At 39.4% G+C, this 22,929-nt stretch overlaps 1 protein-coding gene across 2 annotated transcripts in view; it reads right to left on the bottom strand.

The window, feature by feature from the left end:
* Positions 1 to 3,430: 3,430 nt before the first annotated feature.
* The window catches only part of spata17 (spermatogenesis associated 17), a 40,634-nt gene continuing 21,135 nt past the window's right edge, over positions 3,431 to 22,929 (bottom strand). The window contains exons 9-10 of one of the 2 annotated variants that reach the window (XM_026171526.2): positions 22,320 to 22,430; positions 3,431 to 4,253 (exon numbers count right to left, since the gene is read on the bottom strand). In XM_026171526.2, the coding sequence (XP_026027311.2) occupies positions 22,346 to 22,430 (85 nt within the window). In that variant the 3' untranslated portion in view covers positions 3,431 to 4,253; positions 22,320 to 22,345. Of the gene's footprint in view, positions 4,254 to 22,279; positions 22,431 to 22,929 lie in introns of those variants that run through there. The other variant, XM_080299619.1, reaches the window with a different exon arrangement.

Here is a 22,929-nt window from a genome sequence, read left to right as displayed (position 1 = left end):
CATAATTGCTTGGAAATTGAGACATTTTTTTAGCCATAAGTTTGGAAAAGCATAGACTTAATGAAGGACTAAAACATAATGCTAAATTGTGAAATAAGAAGATGGATTACTTGTTTTTAGAGCTTGACAGGTAGAAAGGACTAGAAAACCAACTTTAGGGCCTTTATAGATCTCTTGCAATGTATGTGGATCTCTAAATTCCAGAGTATTAGATGTGATCATATAGTCCCAGGAATCAAAAACTGGCTAATGTACCCTTCAAGGTCATCTTCTTTTTCGCCTCTTCACTGCTTCTAGCACTCCAGATGTTTTTTTTTTTTTTAGATTTGTGTGTCAAGTCCCATTCAATCTCTTTGCTGGATATCCTCCAGTCTGTTAATCTGATGATCTGTCAACATGAACTTTATTTTGGCGAAGAGGCCAGAGTCAACACATCACAGTTTAGGTAGTTTCTGCCAAATGTTCTCCCCAGATCCCTCAGGAAATTGTAGCAAAACTCTTTGTTGCAAGTCTGAATTTGGCAGACTTTCTCACTGCACTACTCACGATTCAGGTTGCATTCCTTGTCTGAATGTTACTTTGAGGCCTGGACACCATTAACTGGAAACTCTTTGGTGTCTAAGTCATAGCAACCGGTTAGCTCAAAAACAGTAGTTGTAACATTTTAGCACAAAGTTTCTTAATACAACATTACAACAGTGAGAACTTTATTGTGGTAAACTTTTCACTCACATGAGAAAGGAACATAAAATACAAAGTCAGCTTTAGGTGGAGAAAGGTACAGCATTGGAGTGGGTCAAGATTTTTCACTCATGAAATTGGGTTTCTTCTGTTTTAATAATTAAAATAAAAATATTACAATTATTTTTATAGGCACGATTTAGTGTTTTTTTATTAAAATGATTTTGATTGATTTAGGCAACTGAACTACTTGATTATCTAAAATACAATGGTATAGGCACTTGACCCAAATGACTCGGACTTACATTTGTCACCTCTTAGTTGTGTGATTAAGTGCATGTAAAATCCCTGCCCATTTCAGAGAGCCAATACCACCCATAATTAAAAAAAGAAAAAAGAGGAGAAGCATAATGCTTTCCATGATCCCAGCAAATAATCTGAACTCATTACAAGTCATCATGTATTAAACGCTCTTAAAAGAATAACAGTTTCATCAGATCTGCTGAATACATCATGGACATTGCACTTGTAAATGGTAAGTTATAATTTTTCAACCCCCATTTAACCTATGATCCTGGCTCTCACCAAGGTCTCCTCTCCCTCTTTTCTTCCCTTTCTCTCTATAACCCATTTTCCCCCTCCACCCTCTGTCTGTTTCTACATCAATTTCAAATCTCTTTAGGTTTGTCTTGAGCTACAGGATATGAAATTGACTTGTAAAGAAGAGACAAGTATTCACAGAGGATTTTGCTATTCAAGGTTGATTTCATTTTATTTGCTATCAGAGCTGTCTGTCTGTTTGCATGTTAAAGATACGAGCTGAGTGTTCGTGTGTATGTGTTACTCTATGATTTGTGTCTGCCATTCAGCCAGCTGTACATATGTCACACAATCTCGCTTTCTATACATGGTTATATTTGACATATGCTTAACAGGGGCCAGGGGGATCGCTTGCAGCACTGCACACTTAGGTAGATGTGTGTGTGTGTGTGTGTGTCTCCCTGAGCAGCAGTCTGTGGTCCTGTACCAATCCAGTGAAGTTGTCTGAGAATGACAGCTTCATTATCTTCTATGAAAGTGGGACAAATTGAAACATGTCTCTCTATCACTCTGAGTGTAAGTATGAAAAGCTGAGAAAATACAAACATTAACACACATCCACATATTGACACACACATATACGCTTCGCTTTTCTTTTTTTCATCACCAACTTGTCTGCAGTTCAATCTCTCCACTAGCCCATAACTCTATTTATTTATTTATTTCTCCTGAGGAGTGTGTGTGTTGTGTGTGTGGCAGCTGGGACCAGTAAGTGATGACTGTATCTAAATGTTGATCATTGGGAGATGCTCTGTTGTTCTGAAATGAGGTGGTGGGGGATATGTGCATGCATGCATGTTTTGGGAGTTTTCTGGCAGATGTCAAACAGTTGAGGCTTCCCACAGACCTGCTGACAACTCTCTTAGTAACTGGGCACCTTAGGGGCAAGACAGGTGTGTGTCTGTGAGTGTATGTGCTCGTGTGAGAGAAAAAAGGAAACAGACGTGACCTACCCCCCTCTATTTCATCCCATCTGCAGCCTGACATCTGACAGGGACATCACACCAGGCCAATCCACCTTTCTGTGTGTGTGAGTGTGTGTAATTCCTCATATCCAGTAGAAAGGTAATAGTATGTAAATGACCCCACATATGTCATCTATGAGAAGACGGGGATGGACACACACACATACACACACACTATTATACGCACACACTTTAATGCCCTCAGGGTTGGGGGGTCTCGGCCTCTGTCTGATGTCTTTGGGTCAGTTTCTCACACTTCTGACAGGGTCACACACCTCTCCTCTCATTATTAACCTGCAGTAAAATGCCACATAGCCAAACAGAGTGCATATATAGGTGTGTGTGAAAGATTAAGTCACAGGGAGAGTATATGTGAAGAGAAAAGCTGGAAAGCTGTCCGTGTGTGGGAAGGAAAATGAAAGACAGCGACGTAAAGAAATTCAGGTACATGTAGGAGTGTTTAGAGAGACTGATAGGGAAAGGCTGATAGAAAGGGAGTCACTTTCTTGTTTGTGCGTATGTGCACGTCCTTGGGGTATTACCTATCATATTAACAATTTGACAGACTGCCCAGACTCCTCTCCAATTTCCCGTCAATCAAGCACATTCAGCCAACGATATCTCACACTAAACAGTGAAACCACCCTGGTACAGTTTAAACATGCTGCCCCTGTTTAGGACAGTTTAATGTATATATATGAGCATTCAGCGCCATTTAGTAGTTTCAACCCTCATGGCTCCCATCTGCAGCTATTTCCCTACAGACGCTTCCAGCTGCACACTGGTGGTGTTCACTTTAATTTGATTACATTATGTAAAACTGCCACAAGAGAGTAAAGAAATCATAAATATTTTATTTTATTTTAGCATTTTTTGTGTGAAAACTAATGGATGAAGTGAATATATATGTTTTTTAAAAGAGACCTAAAATGAATATACTGGAACAGCAGAATAAAAGACTGAGATGTAAAAAACACATTGCACCAAAAGACAGAGATGTGTATGTGCTTACACAGATATTCTGGACTTTACTTTTTGCTCCCATGATTCACAGTATGCTGGTAGAATTATAAAAATTAAATCCTCTCTAAATTCCATCACAGTTACTGACAGGATTATACTCCATCACTGTGTGTGTGTATGTGAGAGGGGGAGAGGAGACAGGTGATGAGACTCCCACACTCTGGTCACTGCTACACAATAGGATTAAGACCAACACATACCTGTGTGTATGTATGTGTGCTAGCTGAGCAGTGACCATTGGGGAGAGTCTCCTGAATGATAAACAGTGTGTTCTTCTGCCTTTCCTTTGTTCCCTCTTTCTTTGTCTTTATCTATCTCTACATCTATCTTTCCAACCATCTGGACCCTTAGTCTACCCCCCACCCCCTACCCATTAGCCCCAAGTGCCAATACATACAAACATACGTAGAGTACTTCACATATGTACAAGATGTATTTTGAATATGTTATGTGTGAGTAATACAGACTTCAGGCAGCCCGGTAAAGTTTGGTGTTGTAAGCAAAAATACATGGAAAAAGCCTGACTTACAGAGCCTGTATTTCTTACTTTCGCTATACGTAAGTGCTTGTGTGCTTATATCTATCAATCCTCTTTGTATTTTTGATATAAATAGCTGCTGCATGTAATGGACCTGATGAGTAAAGATAGCTGCTTTGGTGTCATTGGAGGTCTTTGTACTTTTAACTCAACCACATCTTTTTTGTTGTGTGTGCTAATGACCTTTGCTCTAAATTTACTGAGTTTACAAACTGTTACTTTTTCCCACTAAAGATTTTTATTGGGGTGGATTACATTTCAGTGACGCTCCGATGTGCATAGTGGAAAAGTCAGGGAACAATTAGGGGAGAACGCAGTTGCAATTGATTAAACTGGGTTTTGTCTTTGGTGTCGTTTTCATTGACAAGCATAATACCTTGTGATGCAAAGAGCATTTTTTATGTGGAGTTGAATCCCTGGGTAATGTCTTCATCCACTGGGTAAAACTGTAAGAGAAAATAATGTAATAAGATATTACATTTATTTAAAAAGGTGTCATGAGCACACATGAATTTATTATCTTTACAAAAGCAGAGCATATGCACTTTTCTACCTTTGTGCATGCACACAATTTTACTTACAGCCATTATATCTAAAAAAGTTTAATGTAACAGACTGTGTTGGGTGGGTAATATAAAGTAAAACCATGAGTGCACATATTGAGTTGAAGAAAATACAGTTGTAAATTGTATATGCATATAGACATAATCCCTCCTACTGCTACAGTTTCCTGCATACTGCCTACTATATTATATACTGTAACGTAAAATAAAAGCAAATATGTCACAACCCCCCTAAAGCATGTGTGATGACTCTGTGTAACCATGAATGCATGGCCTTTAAGACTAATAATCTGGCATGTTTCCAAGGCATACACATAAAATAAGTTCAGTTGGGTCTCCTTATATTTTTAAGGAAAAAAAGATATACGTATGTGAAGTGTAGTGCTGTGCATGTGAGTTTGTGAGTGGGTGTGTGTCTGCGCCTCCCCACTCCCCCCAGGCTTACTCCATCAACCTCCCTTCACTAACAGCTGTCTCCCCTCATTTACATGCTCTCTCCACCCACTAATGGAATTAGCCACAAGTTTCCTGAGGTGAGGCAACACGCACAGACACAAAGACATATAGACACAACTGTGTGCACTGTATTTGTATCCATATACAAGATGTTTTTGCTTGTTCTATTTTTGTGTGTATGTTAGAGATGGACTGCAAAGGTCAAACAGAAGACACAGCTAAATTCAAAACTACTCTGTCAATATTCTGAAGAAAAATAAAAAAAAACAGGGGTTTCTTCCGCATCAAAGGCCAGCCACCAGAAAGTTAAGCAGCAAAAAGAATAACCTAGGACAAAAGAGGAATGTCTAACAGAAACTGGTGAAGTCACCTCACCTGTTGTTTAGCCCATGCTTGATTTAGTGGCTCACACTCACATTTCTATGAATTTCATTACATTACATGTAGTGTCTCAGCTCCAATCTGAGGTGGTGGCATTTAGGACAGTAAGTAATAGTAATGGCCACTTTCCATTCAATTATACAGCAAGTTAAAAGTAAAGAAAACTAGTGAGAACTAGTGGTTACTAGTGGCGTTGCTGGTGTCTGGGTACTATGCACTGTATAACTGCAGTGATGTCTCATGATAGAGTTAAAGGTGAACTGATCCAGATCCAAAACTTTTCCTTCCTATTCTTACCATAACCTTCAAAAAGTTTCAAAGCTCCTGCTAGTGTACACCTTTTTTTCCCTCTTTTTTTTTAACTGTCTCCTCTGGCCCTCTCCACCAATAGGGCTCTGTTTCCTATTGTTTCGTCCTTCATCTCTCTGTCAGCAGATCCCGTCCATCAATAGAGAACTGTCACTCACTAGAGCGACAATTGGCAGCTGTCGATAGTTTAGAGGGTCGCCAGTCTGTATATAGGCTTCAGCTCCTAAAATGCTATCAGCTGCCAATACAAACTCACACATGCACATGCACAGTGTGACATGCACAAGAGAGCAAAGACTCACACACGCGCGTACATGCCTTTTTCTCTTTGCATCCTCATCTCGCTTGATCATCGCTGACACAGGAAAATTTGGTTTGGTAGTAACGATATCAGATCAGATGAGGAAACAAAGAGCCACCTTCTGACTATTCAGTGTTTAGCAGTGTGTATGTGTGCGTGCGCACGCACACACACACACACACACACACACACACACACACACACACACACACACTTTATTGCACTGATAAAGGTCTTTGACACAGACAAGAGTCACTGACACATGGCTCCCCCTTCTGGAGACCTATAAGACCCTTGGCAATGACATTGCAATCCCCAGTTACACTGTAGCCCATTAACATTCATTAATTGATTCCATCATCCATCTATTAATTTAATCACTCCTCCCTCTTTCTGCTATCCATTTCCCCTCACTTTATCATAATCTTTTTTCTTTTAGTTCCCCAGTCCTTTTCCCCCCACATAGTTTCTAAACTTGTATTGTTCCATCACACCATTTCCATCTTTGTATTTCTGTTAGATTTGAAAATCAACCAACAGAAGGTGGCAGATGATTACCGGTTGAGTTTTTCACTGATTTGGCTTCATTTTGATTTATTATGATATTATCCTCATTCAATACAGATATTTGGTGAGAGTCAAAATGCTACAAGTCACACATACAATGTGTCATAAAAATTCAGAATGTAAGACACTGCAGTTATTTAGACCATGTAGTATTTATGTAGTATATCCTAGTACCGTATTATCTCGACAGAGCACTTCAATCTCAGACTGCAGGCTTACTTGTGGTTCTTAGAGCTTCCAAAAGTAGGATAGGAGGCAGCACCTCAGCTATCAGGTCTTTCCTTTTTGGAATGTGCTCTCTTTTGATTCAGGACACTGACACTCTCTTATTTTACAGTTTTTCTGAATTGCTAAAACACATTTCCTAAAATATCATCTCTTTGTCTCAAAACACTAAACACAAACTGTAAAAATCAAGCTACACACACAAAACCTTCAACTTGTCTTGCAAAACCAAACATTTGACCCAAAACTACTTTAACTTTACTCAAAATCAACCACTACTGTCAAAAGCCACACAAAACCAGCCAATGTGCAAACACAACTTAGCAACTATTACACACTACAGAAATAAATACAAAACACTGTGAGATAGCGGGAAAATAATATTCATCTATTCATTCATTTATTCTTGTACTCACATTTTAACAAAAAAGAACTGCAAGAAAAAAGTTACATATACATAAAAAAAATTACATATTTTTACAGCATATTCAGATAATTTAATCTGCCTCAGCATCAAGCCTCTGTGCTGGGTCAGGCCACAGGACTTCATCCACATTATATGTTATGGTCTCCCTTGCAATGCAATGAGATGCCAAATCCAGCCCTAGCAAAATTCCAGTCCCATCTCACCATGCCCCAGTCATTGCTTGAAGTAGATTTGCCTGTGTGTAAGGGTTTCGGTTTATACTTTCCATCTCCATGCTGAGAAAAACTCCTCGATAGGGTTCATAAGGAAGAGTATGGTGGAAGAAACACACTGATAAAATGCTGCTCATTGTGAAACCAGTTGCATATTTTTGGACCATGATGAAAGCTTACATTGTCCTAAATGACATGGGATGGATGCTCTGCCTTCTCACGATCTCTCTACTCAAGCAAAGCATCCCGTAGACCATCCAGGAATGTTGCTAGAAGTTCGGTGTTGTATGGCCCAACAGTAACATGACTGTGGAGAACCCCATAGCTGCTGATGGCAGCACAGATAGTTACATTTCCACTACGCTGGCCAGGCAGTTCATTAATAGCACGTTGACCTATGACATTGCAACCTTTTTTCCTCCTTTTTGCTAGATTCAATATGTATGTTGTCTTCTATAATCCACTGCTGTATTTCATGCAGTCGAATTGCATTATTCTGATGGACCATATCCACAATAAGTGTCTCCTGGTGTTGTGAGCGCATGCGTGTTCTCCCACACTCATGCGGCTATCCTTCAATTCTAAACAAAATACCATTTAGTTATAAGTATACTTGTATACATAGCACATGTATACATCATACTATTCATTCTTTTAGAGAACTAAAATTAGTTTGTTGTGTACAGAGAATCTTTGAGCTTGACTCAATGGTTAGGTCTCATGAATACATCTTCGTGGATGAAGCTGTATTCAATCTAGCAAAAAGCAGAAGAAGAGGTTGTAACATGTGTTTTCAATTTTGAGTGGTAGTGTGTTAATGATGAAAACAGTGTGTTTTGTGTAAATGTGTTTTGTGTTTGAGAATGTGTTTAGAGTTTTGGTAAATGGGTGATTCAGATTTGCAAATGAATAGTGTTTAAGATTTTGGCAACTGTGAGATTGATTTGATGAAAGAGTTTTCATAGTTGATGGTTTCGTTTTTACAATGGGATTTGGTGTTTTAGCAATTCAGAAAAACTGTAAGACTAGACTTAAAACGTTCCTGTTTAATAATGGATGTAGTTAGGACTGGATTTCATGTAAAAGATGGACTTAGCAACCATGATGTCATCCATTGCCTATATAGTAAAGGTCCATTGTGATGTGTGAAGACTGTTTTCACCTTTGTCATTTTGGTGTTTTCAAATCAGATGTGAGGCAGATCAAACCGAGAAATATATGGACAATGCACCTTAATAGGCTAGATACTTGCCAGTGACACAGTAAAGAAAACTCTTCATTACTGTTCTTTTTAACTTGAATCTTAATCTAAAATATGAGCTGCTATATTCAATAAGACTAGACAGATTTCTGAAGCCATAAACCCCTCAGGAGAGTGAGGTCACAACAGAGTTGAAGCTTTTTTTCTACTTCTTTACTATCTCAGTGTTTTGCAACCACAGTAGTTGATCCCTTCTACCCATCAGAGAAAAAAAATGTAGTCAATTCCACATTACTTTTAAGACACGGACATTAAGTCCATCTTGTACAATTTGTGTCACCTCTCACAAGACTATGGCATATATTAGAGCCTAATCAATAAGCGTACCAGTATTATTGTTCCAAAAACATCTTTTATATTTCTTAGACTCTCCCAATCAATGACAGACTAATTGTGATAGTAAAGAAATGCAAATATACACAAGTTTAGTTTAAAAAGGAACTACAGTTAGGTCAAAATTAGACCAGGTTGCACCATAAGCTCATGCCAGTTTATAGAATAATACTGTTTTGTTTATCTTCTGACTGCACATTCCTTGGATTTTGATTATTTTTTACGACCTCCTGCTTTTTTCAAAATGTTAAAGTTTCCTTTTTAAGAACACAGAAAAGGAAAAGTGACAGTGATGTGCCTGTCTGCTGTTCTTTACGCACATGGCGTCCATCCGTATGAGAAATGTGATTACAAATGAGAGCGTGAGTGAGAAAGCGGAGTGTCACAGCTGGCATGGCATCTGGCTTGGCATATCGTTGCCCGGCCTCGCTCGCTGCCTGTGCGTTCTAATGTGGCTGTCGACAAGCCCATTAAGAAGCTATTACTAAATGCTCTGTCTCTGCTCCTCTTCCACGCCTTACAGCACAGGCCCGAGGGAATGCCAGCAACATGAAGGAGAGAAAAAGGGGAAGAGAGACAGAAAGAAAGGGAAAAACAGGTTGGGGACAGACAATGGTGCCACATCAATACGGACAACGTACGTGTGACAATACGGTTTCTGACTTAATAACTTTATTTAAAGATAAAACTTGTGTTATATTGTTATGCTACTGTCTATAATAGATAGTAAAGGCTCTTAAATAATGTTATAGGAATTTATCCATAGGAAGAAGTGTTGTGAAGCCATGTAAACCCTGTAGGATTAAACTAAACAATCCAGAAAAATGTGTTTCTCAAAGCAGCTGATGCAACAAACAAGCCAATAATAGCCTCAAAGATGAAGTTCATGGATCCTGTGGACACATACCATTAAAATAGGTCATTACATTAGAATCTTTTATATCACACATTCCCACCTAGTGACCTAATTTACTGGAGAAAAGCTACCTCTTGGCCTGCTAGAAGACACACTTATGGTGTCATTTGATAAATCCTATGTCGCCTCGTGCTGAAGTTATTGCATTCACAGGATTTTCACTAAACTTACTCTGATCTTGAGGTCAAGGTCACTGACAGTCATTCAAGGTATTTTGTAGATGCACCTGCGCTATTAAATTGAAGCCCCTATGCCACCTTGTTCTCGAGTTATCGCATTCACAAGATTTTCAGAAAACTTGACCTCCATTGACCTTTAGTTTGAGGTCACTGAGATTCAAACTTGTCTGAGATTTTTTTCGTGCTTAAAGAAACCATTCATGGATAGAGCCTAATCTGTGCTCTTCATATAGTTTATTTAATGAGTCAAAAATACACAGCTGTGGCAGTACAGATTAAATTTTACACTTTCACAACTGTTTATGTTCAGTACCATCATCTTGGATTGCTAACTAGGTATGTCGGTCTGCTATGACTTTCCACTTGAAACTCCTGGTTGAGGAGTTTTTCAAAATTAAAATCTGTTGGTCTGTTTCAGACTTTCCTTTTTTTATTGTGACTACTTTGGCATGCAAGAGAATCGAGCAAGTTGATTTTAACTAAAACTGACAGATGAATTGTAACTTTACAAGTGATTTTAACCTCCTAGAGCCTGGTGTCCACATATGTGGACATCACATTTTAGGTTGTCTAGACCAAAATACAAAATTAAAGACCTGTAAAGACCTGATATCCACTTACGGGACATTATACTGCCACTGTTCTATCGAAATTTAAAGAGAATATCCTCATATGTGGATCTCATCTTCTCAGAAACAAAAATCAGGTTAAAAAAACCCCAACAACACATAATCCTTTGTTTTTACATTCGTCAGGTCCCAATCAGCCCAAATAGCAAAGAGAAATTAAAAATGCATGCCATGAAAGAGTTCGGGTCTTAGGAGGTTAAGTTTTGAAGACCTGCTCTCACAAAAAAGTTTTAAAAATATAGCATCTTATTCATGTTGTTATTATTATTATTAATGTTATTCCCATTTCCTGGATTTTGCAAGGTGTACGTATCCCATTATGATTCCAATACTCACAAGAGACTGTGTGCAATTTCCTGCTCTGTGTGTGTGTGTGTGTGTGTGTGTGTGTGTGTGTGTGTGTGTGTGTGTGTGTGTGTGTGTGTGTGTGTGTAAGAGAGGGAGAAAGTGTGTTTGGAGCGATGAACTGCTCTTTTCATGAGTGACTGTGACAGGTTTCTCATCAGGCCCTGAAGCCTCCTCGCAGTTAGAGACCATGTACAGCTCAGTCCCCAAACAACAAGCACACATGAACACATACTGAAACGGGTGATGATTTGAAAGACTTTTCCCATTAAAAAAACAGCATATCGGAGCAGTAGTTGGTACCACGTGTGTGTGTGTGTGTGTGTGTGTGTGTGTGTGTGTGTGTGTGTGTGTGTGTGTGTGTGTGTGTTTGTGCATCTGAGCCGACTACTGGAACTAAGCGGGGCTCTTAATCACGGCTGTAACGGGCAACATTACCAGCAGCGGCAGCAGGCTAATGATGAATGCCCGAGTCTCTGTGCAAACCCTGACCTCCTTTTCTGCTGTGATGCACAAAAAGCTCTAGTCCTCTCATCAAAAATTACACACACACACACACACACACACACACACACACACACACACACACACACACACACACACACACACACACACACACAGGTATTAGATTACACCAACGCATACATCTTAAACAACCGAAGCAAACAACCATGTGTTGAACAAAAAATTGCTTGTGCACGCACACACACAAATACAACTTACTGCTCCATAGAAGGTGATTTACCTCCAGCCAGCCTGCTCAGGAAATGTGTGTGTGTGTTTGCAGGTGTGAAAGAATACAACTTCCATTGCTAAGAGAATCTAAAAAGTTGTGTCAAGTCCAGATATATTAAATCTGGAACTGAAACGGTAAGAGAATGTTTGAGAGGTAAACACAAGAAAGAAAGAAGTGGAAAGAAATATCAGTAGAGGTAGCATGAAATGTAAATGAGAGAGGAAGAGAAATTGAAATAAAAGAGGGGAAAAAAGATCAGCAGATGAAAGAGACAGATGGTAAAAAAAAAGATGTAAACAAGAAAGATTTTGCAACGCAGAGAGTGAGTAGTTATAAACGAATGTAAAGTTTTGATGAAGGACAAACTAATGTCAGGGAGTTGGGCGGTTTGGGCTTCCTGCTCCCCGGCTAGCACATGTGATCCCGCCTGTCACTCACACTCCATCGCCATGACAATCATCATAATGCCGACGCCTGGAGGGAGGGACAAGCCTGTCCTTGTAACAAACAGAAGCCCTCCGCAATCTGACGCCGACAACTGTTAAGAACACACACACACACGAACATGACAACCGTCATGTAGTGCTGCCACATAAATAGACAAATATAAAACAAACTCCACTGTAGATTTATAATGAAAGCTCTTTTCAGTAACAATGATGTGATTTGATATGTTACTGTCACCCATTCTGGACCATGCTGCATACATTGTCAAACTCATTCATTGCATAATATGCAGCATGTGGTCATCCGTGCATTTGGACAGGTGTGTGTGAGTGTGTGTGTGTCACATGTGTGCCTATACATTTATTTAGCCTAAGCATTCAAACAATACATGTGAGTGCATGACTGGTGTGTTCACATATCATATGTGTGTGTGACAGACAAGTGAGACAGAGACAGAGAGACAGTGCGTATGTGTGTGCATGTTGGCCACAGGGTGGGAAACGGGGACTTGTCAAACTGAGGAAGAGATGGCAAACTGGATGGTGATGCCAGCTCAGTGTGACAGCTTCTTCACATACACACACACTCACACATACACACATGCTCTAGCCCCCCAAACCTGCCCTTGCCCATACTATAGAGCTGTGAAAGCTGGGATACAGAAAGAAAACGAGACTGGTGGAACCTCCCTTTAACTGGAGGCTGATTAGTGTGTGTATGTGTGTGTGTGTCGGTGTGTCTGTTTGCGCGCGCACGTGTGCGTCTCTGTGAGTGTGTGTTTGTGGTGGGATGGGGTTCAAAATGTCACATCAATTTGTGGCTCCACTGTTTCTGAAAGAGGCTAACCCCACTGCCACTTAAGTTTAGCGCATCAGTGAACGGCATAGCGGCAGACAGGACACATACATGCGTCAGTACACACACGTGAAACCATTCTAATCCAGTAATTACCTACTTAGAACTGCAAGCACACACATTTATATTGGGTTATATAGATATAATTTAACTTGATAGACAATTTCCAACTGCTTCAGATGGTGACTCTGGAACATGTTTTAAACTGCTGCTGCTGCAAAACTATTCTTTTTGAAAAACAATGTTAAAATGCTCAGTTGATCAACATCCCATGCAGTAATATTATATAATTACACATGCTGACATATGTGTTAATTTTAAATACTAGATGACAGTTCAATACAGCTTGAGAAATTCACCATGTGAATTATAATAATAGCAATATTGATAATATACTGATAAGCTTGCATCACTATCTCCACATATACACAAAGATTAGTTGAAATCAGTCTTTTGGTAGGATGCTTCACTCCACGTTACAGTGGAAAGAGTCAGCAGAGGTAGAGTTGTTGGTTAGAAACCCCCAAGAGTGACCTGGGCAGGGCGTCAGACTACTTTAACCACTCATCTCCATTAACAGACTCGCAGATATTATTATGTTCCCAGGGGAGCAGGCGTGCTCTAACCAACCGTTTAGCCTCTCCCTCTCTCCACTCTGATGTCTCCTTCTCTCTGCTGTGATGTTATACTATGAAAGAAGACAGCAGAGAGAAAAATATGAGATTGATTTATTTGCTTCAGTGTTCTTTGGGATGGAGTCCTCTCCCACACTTTCTCTCCTGTTTCTCTCTCTCTTTCTCTGGAAACTGAAACCAATTAGTGGGCAGAGCACTTGTAGTGGGGAATGTAGGGCAAGCGAGGAGTAATAAAAAAGTATTGACTTTTCTGTGACTGTATGCGGCGTGAAAGGGGTGCCGCGGCCTTGTCCGACATGAAAGGAGCTCCATTAATTTCACTTATTTCTCCCAGGCCCCTGTCAGGAGGCCCTAATGCGTCCCAGGCGCACTTCTCACATGCAGGCACTCAGACAGCACGACACAGCTTCAGCCTGGTTACTAAATGAGTTTACATTATATATCAGTGAGGGAGAGAGAAGTGCAAAAGAAAAGAGTCATTTCTAATTCTGTGGTTGAGACACAAAGCGGGGCCTTTCATACATGGCTTATTTGCCCTAACCTCACCTCCCCATCCTGCTGAACTCTTGCTTTCTTTCACTTGTTCTGCATCATGCAAACACACAGTCCCAGAAAAGAATGACCTACAGTATCAAAACAGGACCACAGCAAAGACCATTTTGATTTAACTAATCATGCTTCTCCTTTGGGACATCATAAAATACAACACAAGGTCTTTGCATTGAGGACTTGTGCAAGATATCTTACACATAGGTCAAAAATTTAACACGAATAGTAAAAAAAAGTTAAAAAGAAAGAAAGCATATACATTTTTACTGTACGCAAAGATAGCTACTTCGAAGCCCAACAGTTTTAAGAGGTGTTCCTGCATTTTTACAGCTTTATCACATTTATCAAAAAGATTATCCCAGATCCTCCTTAATTAAAAAAAAAGCAAAAAAAACCCCCAGCAAAGACAGGATTTTTGAACTTTTCTCATTTTGCACTTAATGATGACCTAATGCCACCAGCTAAATTACATTTATCTGGAATTCCAACAGTACCGGGTAAGTGCATGTAACCTTGTGTCTGCATGCTTGCATACACTGTGTGTGTATGCTTGAGGTACACACACCACATGAGTATCTATGTGTGTGTGTGTGTGTGTGTGTGTGTGTGAGAGAGAGAGAGAGAGAAAGAGCGAAGAGTGAGAGGCTATCTGCAGACAGAAACTAATCAGTGTGTGTGAGATAAGAAAGCAGCCTTTATGGTGTATGGTAATCAGCCCCCCTCGGCCTGCCACCGCCATGCATAATCACCACGACTTATTCACATGATTGATGAAATATGCGTCTGTGAAATCTGAGCCGCTTTTGTTATCATCCTGTTTTTCCCCGCTCCCTTCTCTCTTTCCTTTTCTCTCAATCTTTTTTTTGTCTGATTCAACCTCTCCATCCCTCTCTATATCTATCCCCTACTCTGCAGTAGCCAAAGATGTTTGGAACAATGCACAAACAAGAAATTACACCCACAGTATGGGGTCCCTCTTACTAATAAACACCCCCCCCCCACACACACACACACACACACACATGCACACACTCACTCTACACATACTTTCTTCTCATGCGGTAGTTATGTGATACACAGGGCATATATACAATATTTTTGTAAAGAATAAGACAATAACTAAATGAGAAGTACTAATTATTCAGTCTTGCAAAGAGTGTGAACGGGTGAGCCGGATTAGAGGGGGTTGCTGAGAGCAGAGAGAGAGGGAGAGAGATGACATGATAGATGAAATTAGATACATGCTTCAGAGAACTCATCACTGACATGCAATCACATTAATCTGGAAACAAATGCAGAATTCAAAACTAACATATCAAGAAAAAACAAAACAAAAACAAAAAAACAATATAAACAAAAGCGACTGCAGCAAATCCTTATGAAAATGCAGTTACCAGAATGAGTGGCTATGGTTGTGACGTGTCTGGTCATGGTGATAAAATATTGTTTATAATGAGGGTGTTAGTTCTATACAAATAGGTTTACCATAAAAATACAACTAGAATGGAAATTAATTAGCATAACTTTTTGTCTTTAGTTACCTCATATTTTCCATGCTACCATGGTTCAAATGTGACAATCTTCCTGCAATTTCTCCATTATTCTTTATCTTCATATTGCTATTGGTCATTTCATGATTCTAACAACACATAATACAAAGGTTTAATGAATCTTGTGTAATCCTAGTTTTCTATTAGCCACTGCAAATGCCCTGTGGGACAAAACAGTGAAATTCTGGTTATCTCCCAAAGGCATTCACAGTGCAAAAGTTCGCAAAAATGAAAAGTATCTGATTTTTGCCAATTTTCGTCAATTCCAATGTCAGAAGGCGGTTACAGACACTGTTTGACCGTCTGACAAGTATACTAGCACCCTAAGGCTTAGAATAGGAAAGAACTAGGAGAGAGAAAGCCTAGGAGGAGGGCTGCAACTAGGACTTTGATTTGGGTTGAAAGTAGGCACTGGGGGAAGGTGGGGGCTGAGACTGAGGGTAAGATTAAGACTTGGGCTGGGGCTGGTGAATTAAGGGCCTCAGCCTCGGGGTGCTATTACACATCTATAATGAGAAACGGAGAAGAGGGAGGCTTGTCTTTGCACCTCGGCACACCTTAGATTAAATATGCACAATTCCCATGCAAAATGGGCCACGAACAGCCGGGACCAGCATTGCTGTCTAATCCCCTGTGCTGGAGTTGTTTCAGCCAGGGTTAACAGGCTCATCAGTCAACACGGGCTGCTTTGCACAGGACATCAAGGCCATTTGCTGGTTTAAGTGTTTGTGATTGCTTCTCTTTCCAGGTCCCATCACCACCCCCAACACATATTCCCACACTGGCTAAGGAACATATGAGACTTTAATAGCACACACATACATGTGCATATACCCAAGTGTGCACATCTTGTATAGTTACAACTGATAAAGGGGTGGTTTTTATACATACACTAGGCAGCTTAGAAAGTTACAAAAGCCATAACACAAAAAAACCAAACATAACCTGAAAAAATAGGACTCACACACAGTGATACATACACACCTTATACCTCCAATAGATAGATACAGAATGTGGGTGCTGGATTCTCTGTGCCCATCCAATAAGACAAGCTCCTGGCCTAGAAAAATGAAGCCACTGTGAAAGTGCCCAAAACAGCAGTACATTTGAGGGTAGCCCCAACAGTCAATCAATCCAAATAGACTTAAAAAGATTAAAAAAAAAACAAACAAAAAAAAAAACGCATCTGAAGAGAATGAATGTTCAGAGCCTGTTTTTTCTAGACCAAAAATAGCCTGGGTCTTCATGTCTAATCTATAATTGCTATAAATTTAACCATTACATTTGAGTTTACTTAAAGTTAACTGACTGATGGATGCCAACAAATGACTATAGTGGGCCACTGTCTAGCATTGACCTCTTAGAATTTCAGTCATGGAACTGGACCTCTTTACTTTCTGTGTAGTGTTGGTGCCATTTGGAATATGTGAAAACCACAATTGCTTGTGGTGTGTGTACATCCAAGTCTATCCAAGAAGTCTGAGGTTCATTTTTTATAATTGTTGGTCTGCTCCTGGTTTGCTTGTTTTTTCTTAGCACTAAATAACAGGTACTGTATCTATCTTATGTAATAAAGCAGTCAATGGACGCTGCTCCTTAGTTAATGGATATCTGAGGAGTCTACCCTTTTTTGGGTGGGCTCCTAAGCTACCCAAATACCCAATGGTCACTTCTGGCTTTTAAAACTAAAATAGTGACACCAAAAATTATATTGTTTCAAAAACCAAGACATGACCTGTTGCAGCTGATGCCTGCCCCTTGCTGAGTCTGATTCTGCTGAAGGTTAAGAGGGAGTTGTTCCTTCCCACATTCGCAAAGTGCTTGCTTATAAGGGGTCATTTGTTTGTTGGGGTTTTCTTTCTAAAACTGCAATCTTTACCTTACTGTATAAAACAACTTGAGGCAACTTTTTTGTGATTTGAAACTATATAAATAAAACTATATAAATAAACAGAATAATGCCATGGATAATATGTCCATTTTTTATATACAGTCTTTGATCTACATTTTAGCTTCATCACAATCCATTTATATTTCTCTCTCTCTATATATATATATATGCACTCAGATATTTTTTACAAGAATGGGGAAAGGGGTGTAGAAAAAGCTACTGGTTGGTAGTACAGATGAAGAAGTCAGAAAAAGAGAACATATGCAAATAAAGAAGATAGCAAAGATGAGCAAAGAAAAAGTGATGGAAGGAGAAAGACATCGACAGTGATTATACTACACTATATACAGCATGGTTCAGTGGAGCATATCCTTACAGGGACAGGCAGTCCATTAAAGTACAGACACCCCTATCCAGCTTGTCTGCCTCCTTTCTCTGACACCTATGTACACATGGAGAAGAAAACATCTACTCAGACTTAAAAACACTTCCATCTTGATTTTGGAATAACTATGATGACATAGCGTTTTATATTGCAGTTAACTTATATTTTCACACCAATACTGCCAATCTGTTAGTGGTTGTGGTGTTTTGTTGGGTGTATTAAGGCAACCTTATTATTTTATAGAAAGAAAGTTCTACAAAGTCACTCAATCTGGTAGAGTTTGGTCCAGAATCTTTTAACGAAAATATCTAAAGTCATTCATTCTTTCAAATCTTACCAAAATATATCTGCTACTTAGCAGATGCTGTCCATTTAACATCATGCTGTGTGAACTTGACCCTCACTGTTACTCTGTATACAGTCCTAAATGTCACCATAATGTAAATGAATTGGTGGGTTAACTGATAAGCCTGAGGTCTCAAGTAGGAAGCGGTGTGGCGGGAAATGCTTTATGGTTGAGCAAATGGCAGGGCTTCAGAGTTTTACACAGGCTGTAAAATGGTTAGTAGTAATGGTTAGTAACATGGACCCTAATGCAGCAGAGTCAGATAGATCACTTGAATCAATATCACAGTAAATCATAAATGCATCTTGTTAACCAATCTAGCTAGTTAGAGCTGGAGTTATCTGACAGTGTACTAGGTTATCTTTGTTATTCAAGCACAGTGGTTAAAAAAATGAGATTGCAAAGCCTAAAGTGTCATAACAGCTTTTGGATAACCAATGAGGGTTGACACAGAGACTACATCTATCTTTTAGATACAGTCTGTGGAAACAAGAACAGATAAATCAGAACATATTCTGGTGTATATCAATCTGTATTTGTTCTGATAATCCATTTGATTTTGACTTTCACCCTTAGACGAGTTTTTTCGCGTTTTAATATCCACATGGCAGCATTATTATTGGTAAATTCAAATTAAAAGGTTGTGAATACCATGGTCTTCCGTGATATCATGGTAATTTCAAGAAAACATTTGATCAGTTTCATTATTATTTACAAATTGTCTTTCTTCCTTTACTGTAAAACCACACATATTGACTATAAGTTAGGAAAACAATTTATCTTTAAATCTAGGCTCAGTTTACACCTGAGCCTAGATTTAAAGATAAATTATTAAATAATGACTTTTGGGTTCACTGTTATGAGTCTGGCAAAATAATCACACTATATGATTTTTTGAACTATAATTTTCATACTAGTCTCAGCTTAAATACATTATTAGTTTCAGGAGTAATTTGCAACATTAGCTGCTTCAACTGCTGCAATGAAAACTATTATTAAAAAATAGTTTAGACCAAATTTGGCCAACGTTCTTTTCAGATATATGATCACTTGAAAGGGCCAGAATTAAGAAAGATGGACATTGTATAGTGGTCCACTGATCCAAAGCCGTTGCTACAGCTAACACAATCTTTAGCCTTGCCTCCACTTTGTTATTACTATCTTGGTATTACTTTTAGCCATTGATACATAATTTATGTTTATTTTTTTATGACTGATGTTATATATGCTTTTGGGGTTTTTTGCCTCCACTGCTGTTCTGGTTGTTTATTAGTATTTATATTCTATTATGTGTCGATGCATTTCCTTCTTCGTCTGCCTGTCCAGTTTGATTTGTATTTGTTTTCATTTATTTATGCCCTTTAACTTTTCATCCCTGTGCATTAACTTCTGTTCTGAAAATGATTTTTTCTCTATGTCTGGACCTCATATTTGGTATTATTTCAATAAACAATTACCAGAAACAAACAAACAAGCAAAATTTTAAAAAGACCTGGACCTAGGGAAGAGTGCTTGTGTTTTAGTGTGTATCAGGGAGTTTCTCCTGATGCTCTGAAAGTTATGATGGACATCAGTCTAATGAAAAGAGAAGGAAAGGCTTGGAGCACAGATAAACACAGACGTGACCACTCACTGTAGTGTACTTTATTAGCACGTAGCCTCCTAATTAGCTATCTTCTATGGTTATAGGCAGAACCACTGGTGACATGGCTAATAACGACCACAAAATTAGCATGAACACAGAGGGCTTTCCCATATCTGCATTTGAAATTAGTCTTTGCTGGAGCATGTAACTGGTTCACAATCTTTTATAGCATTTTATCTTACAGTACTTACAGGCAATGTGTTGCTTACCAATAACCTACATTTTGCTCTTTATCACTTTATTTCTCCTGAAATAACAATGATAATAACAATGATAATATAACATGAACTAACGAGTAAAATAACCATCATTGTTGTGTTGGCATAACAGGATTACCAGGAACATAGGCAAAAAGGGTAAGCAGACATATGGGCAAGAAAAGGGGCAACCTTTACACAGCGCTCTTTGGCCTGAGACAGGGAACTCAGCTTTTCAAGAGGCAGGGACTGGCATTTTTGTGAATTTGTGTGGATGCATGTGGATATGTGTGTGTGTACACTGACAGACTTTCATATTGTGACCCAGATGGCTAAGGTAAATAAAGGTCCAGGAGTCACAGGCTATTTCTAGGGCTTGGTTTGGTCTGAGGATGCTGTGTACATACTGCCAAGAGCTGTGATGGTCAAGCCAAAGAAAACAGAAAAAAAAAACTGGGGTATGTTAATGATGAGGCTTCAGGCTGTGTGGAGAAGCTAAAGCAACGCTTAAGGTGATGATTACAAGCAAGGCTAGGTAATGTGGCAGAGACTGGGTGAGAGGGCTATGGCTAGGATTTGAAAATAATTAGGAGCATGGCTGGATAACATAGCTAAATAATGTGGCTGGGGGGAGGCTGGCTAGGCACGGTATGAAGATGATGAGTACCAGGGTTGAGCTGTCCACTCCACTGGCCCTGTGAGATGTGACAAGAAGCTCCGCTGGCTGCTGCTATAGCTCACGGTGATGCCAATGATAGGACTAATGCACTAATTATCACAGAGTGAGAGGAGAGAGAGAGTAAACAGAGGTAGAGAGATACAAAGACACAGAATCTCTGAGAGAAAGATGTGAGGTTTGATGAGTTCTGAGTGACAGCAGTATGACAGGACTGGGCCGAGGACAGGCAACTACTGTCTTTATCATCTTCCTCAACAACATCCTGCATGGCAAAGTTATACTATACAGAGAATACGTTTAGCAAATATTTGATTTGAGATAAAATAAAATAATAGAAAATAGCTAAACGTGTCAGCAAACACACACACATACTTATCTAAGAAATGAATCAACTTAATAAATGAATCCTGGCTCATCCCACCATTTAAATGACCAAATCTCATTCTAATTCACACTTATACTTACCGACATATTATTTGATAATCAGTGGGTATGCCCGTTAACACACAGTTAAAACTGCCATGCAGCTTTGCTGTGAACCTGCGTTAGTTCAACAGCATATTTGGGACATTTGTTTCCTGTTTTGTCTAGACAGGTACTTTTCACCCAAACGGGGCTAGGGCGATAGGCAAAGTCAAAATACTACCACCAATGCAGATCTACAACCTTCCTAAAATTGTATTTGACAAACATGATACAGTGAAATATGGATCGTACTCCCTCAATTTCTCTTGTCAGTTTGAGGAGACCCCGTTCACCCACTCACTCTCTCCTCATACTTATTTATCTCCACTTCCTGGGGCCGTGTTAGTTCATTCCCCTGTCGCTGCTCTCTCCTTTTTCCCTTGCTCCTCTCTCTCTCTCTCTCTTGTTTCACTCCTTGTTTCCGGGCAATTGGGTCTGGTTGCTGGTGGGGAGTAAGGGGCTGGGGTGGAGCTGCTGGGAACTTTGTGTATGTGTGTGTGGATGTGCACGTATGCGAGTGTGTGTGCTGGGAAGTGAGCTAATAAAGGACGGTGATCCATGAAAGGCCTTGAGCAAAGACACAGTCAATTACCTAATGCCTGGACCAGACCGCAGGGCCCATGCTCACACATTCTCTCACTAACATACCCACACATACACATCAATGCATACACCTCATTTACGTATACATGGAGAAGGGGCAGTGGAGGGCATAGCTGGGAATTGTGTGTATGGGTGTGGGTGGGTGTAGATATGCGTGTGATGGAGAGTGGCGATTTATTAAATTGCTGTCACTTTTGACAAATTTGTGCAACACAAGTTGAAAGGTTTAGGTTGTGCTGCTCTGTTTTTTCATGTCTTTCTTAGAAGAAGAATTATACCTTAGGATCAAACTAATTCAACCATATAAACCCTTTACAACAGCTTTTAGCCCATTCAGACCATTCCCTCTACATGGGATAATTAAATAAATAAACAAACAAATGATTTTTTTTCTTTTTGTTTAGTCTTTTTAGTTTTCATCATACCTCCTCTGATAACCAGTGTATATTAATCATCTGAAGCTCTTGCCGGTATGGGCTGGATGAGGAAATGAACTGCTGCTGTGGCTCAAATGGTGAAGTGTACTTCCTGTTCCTCTGGGTGTCAGACAACAAGAAACAGCAAAGTTATACAATATAGTGCACACAGGTTTTCAGATTGGTTTTATTAAAACTGTTGTTTGCTAAGCATGTCTTTCACTTTTATAGGGCTAGATTCACTGGTGTAAAACCCTCCATGGATATAAAACTACTGTCAGGATTTACTAGAGATGGTGCAGTGTCAGTTTTGAAACTAAGAGTTTGCGGGAAGCAATTTACTGCAAATAGTGGCATATTTAATTATGAAAGCATGTCTTATTTTGCACCAGAATAGCTGAAAGTTGCAGCTGGGAGCTTTGCTATATTAGGGATGCCAGCAAGCAACTTTATCAGAATTAGCGCGTAATTGGCACAGATGGACAGCACAAAGCTGTGAGTTTAGTGCCAAAGCTTTGTTCTTTTGTCCTGTAGGGCTTCACTGAATCTTGATCCCAAATGTTTAGAGTGGAGCTCCACATATTTCAGTAACACCAGTATTTTGATAAAATACAGCTTA

This window comes from Astatotilapia calliptera, chromosome 1 (genome assembly GCF_964374335.1).
Source record: "Astatotilapia calliptera chromosome 1, fAstCal68.1, whole genome shotgun sequence".
NCBI lineage: Eukaryota > Metazoa > Chordata > Actinopteri > Cichliformes > Cichlidae > Astatotilapia > Astatotilapia calliptera.
The sequence above is the reverse complement of the archived record's forward strand: the minus strand, read 5'-3'. Positions and strand labels throughout refer to the sequence as shown.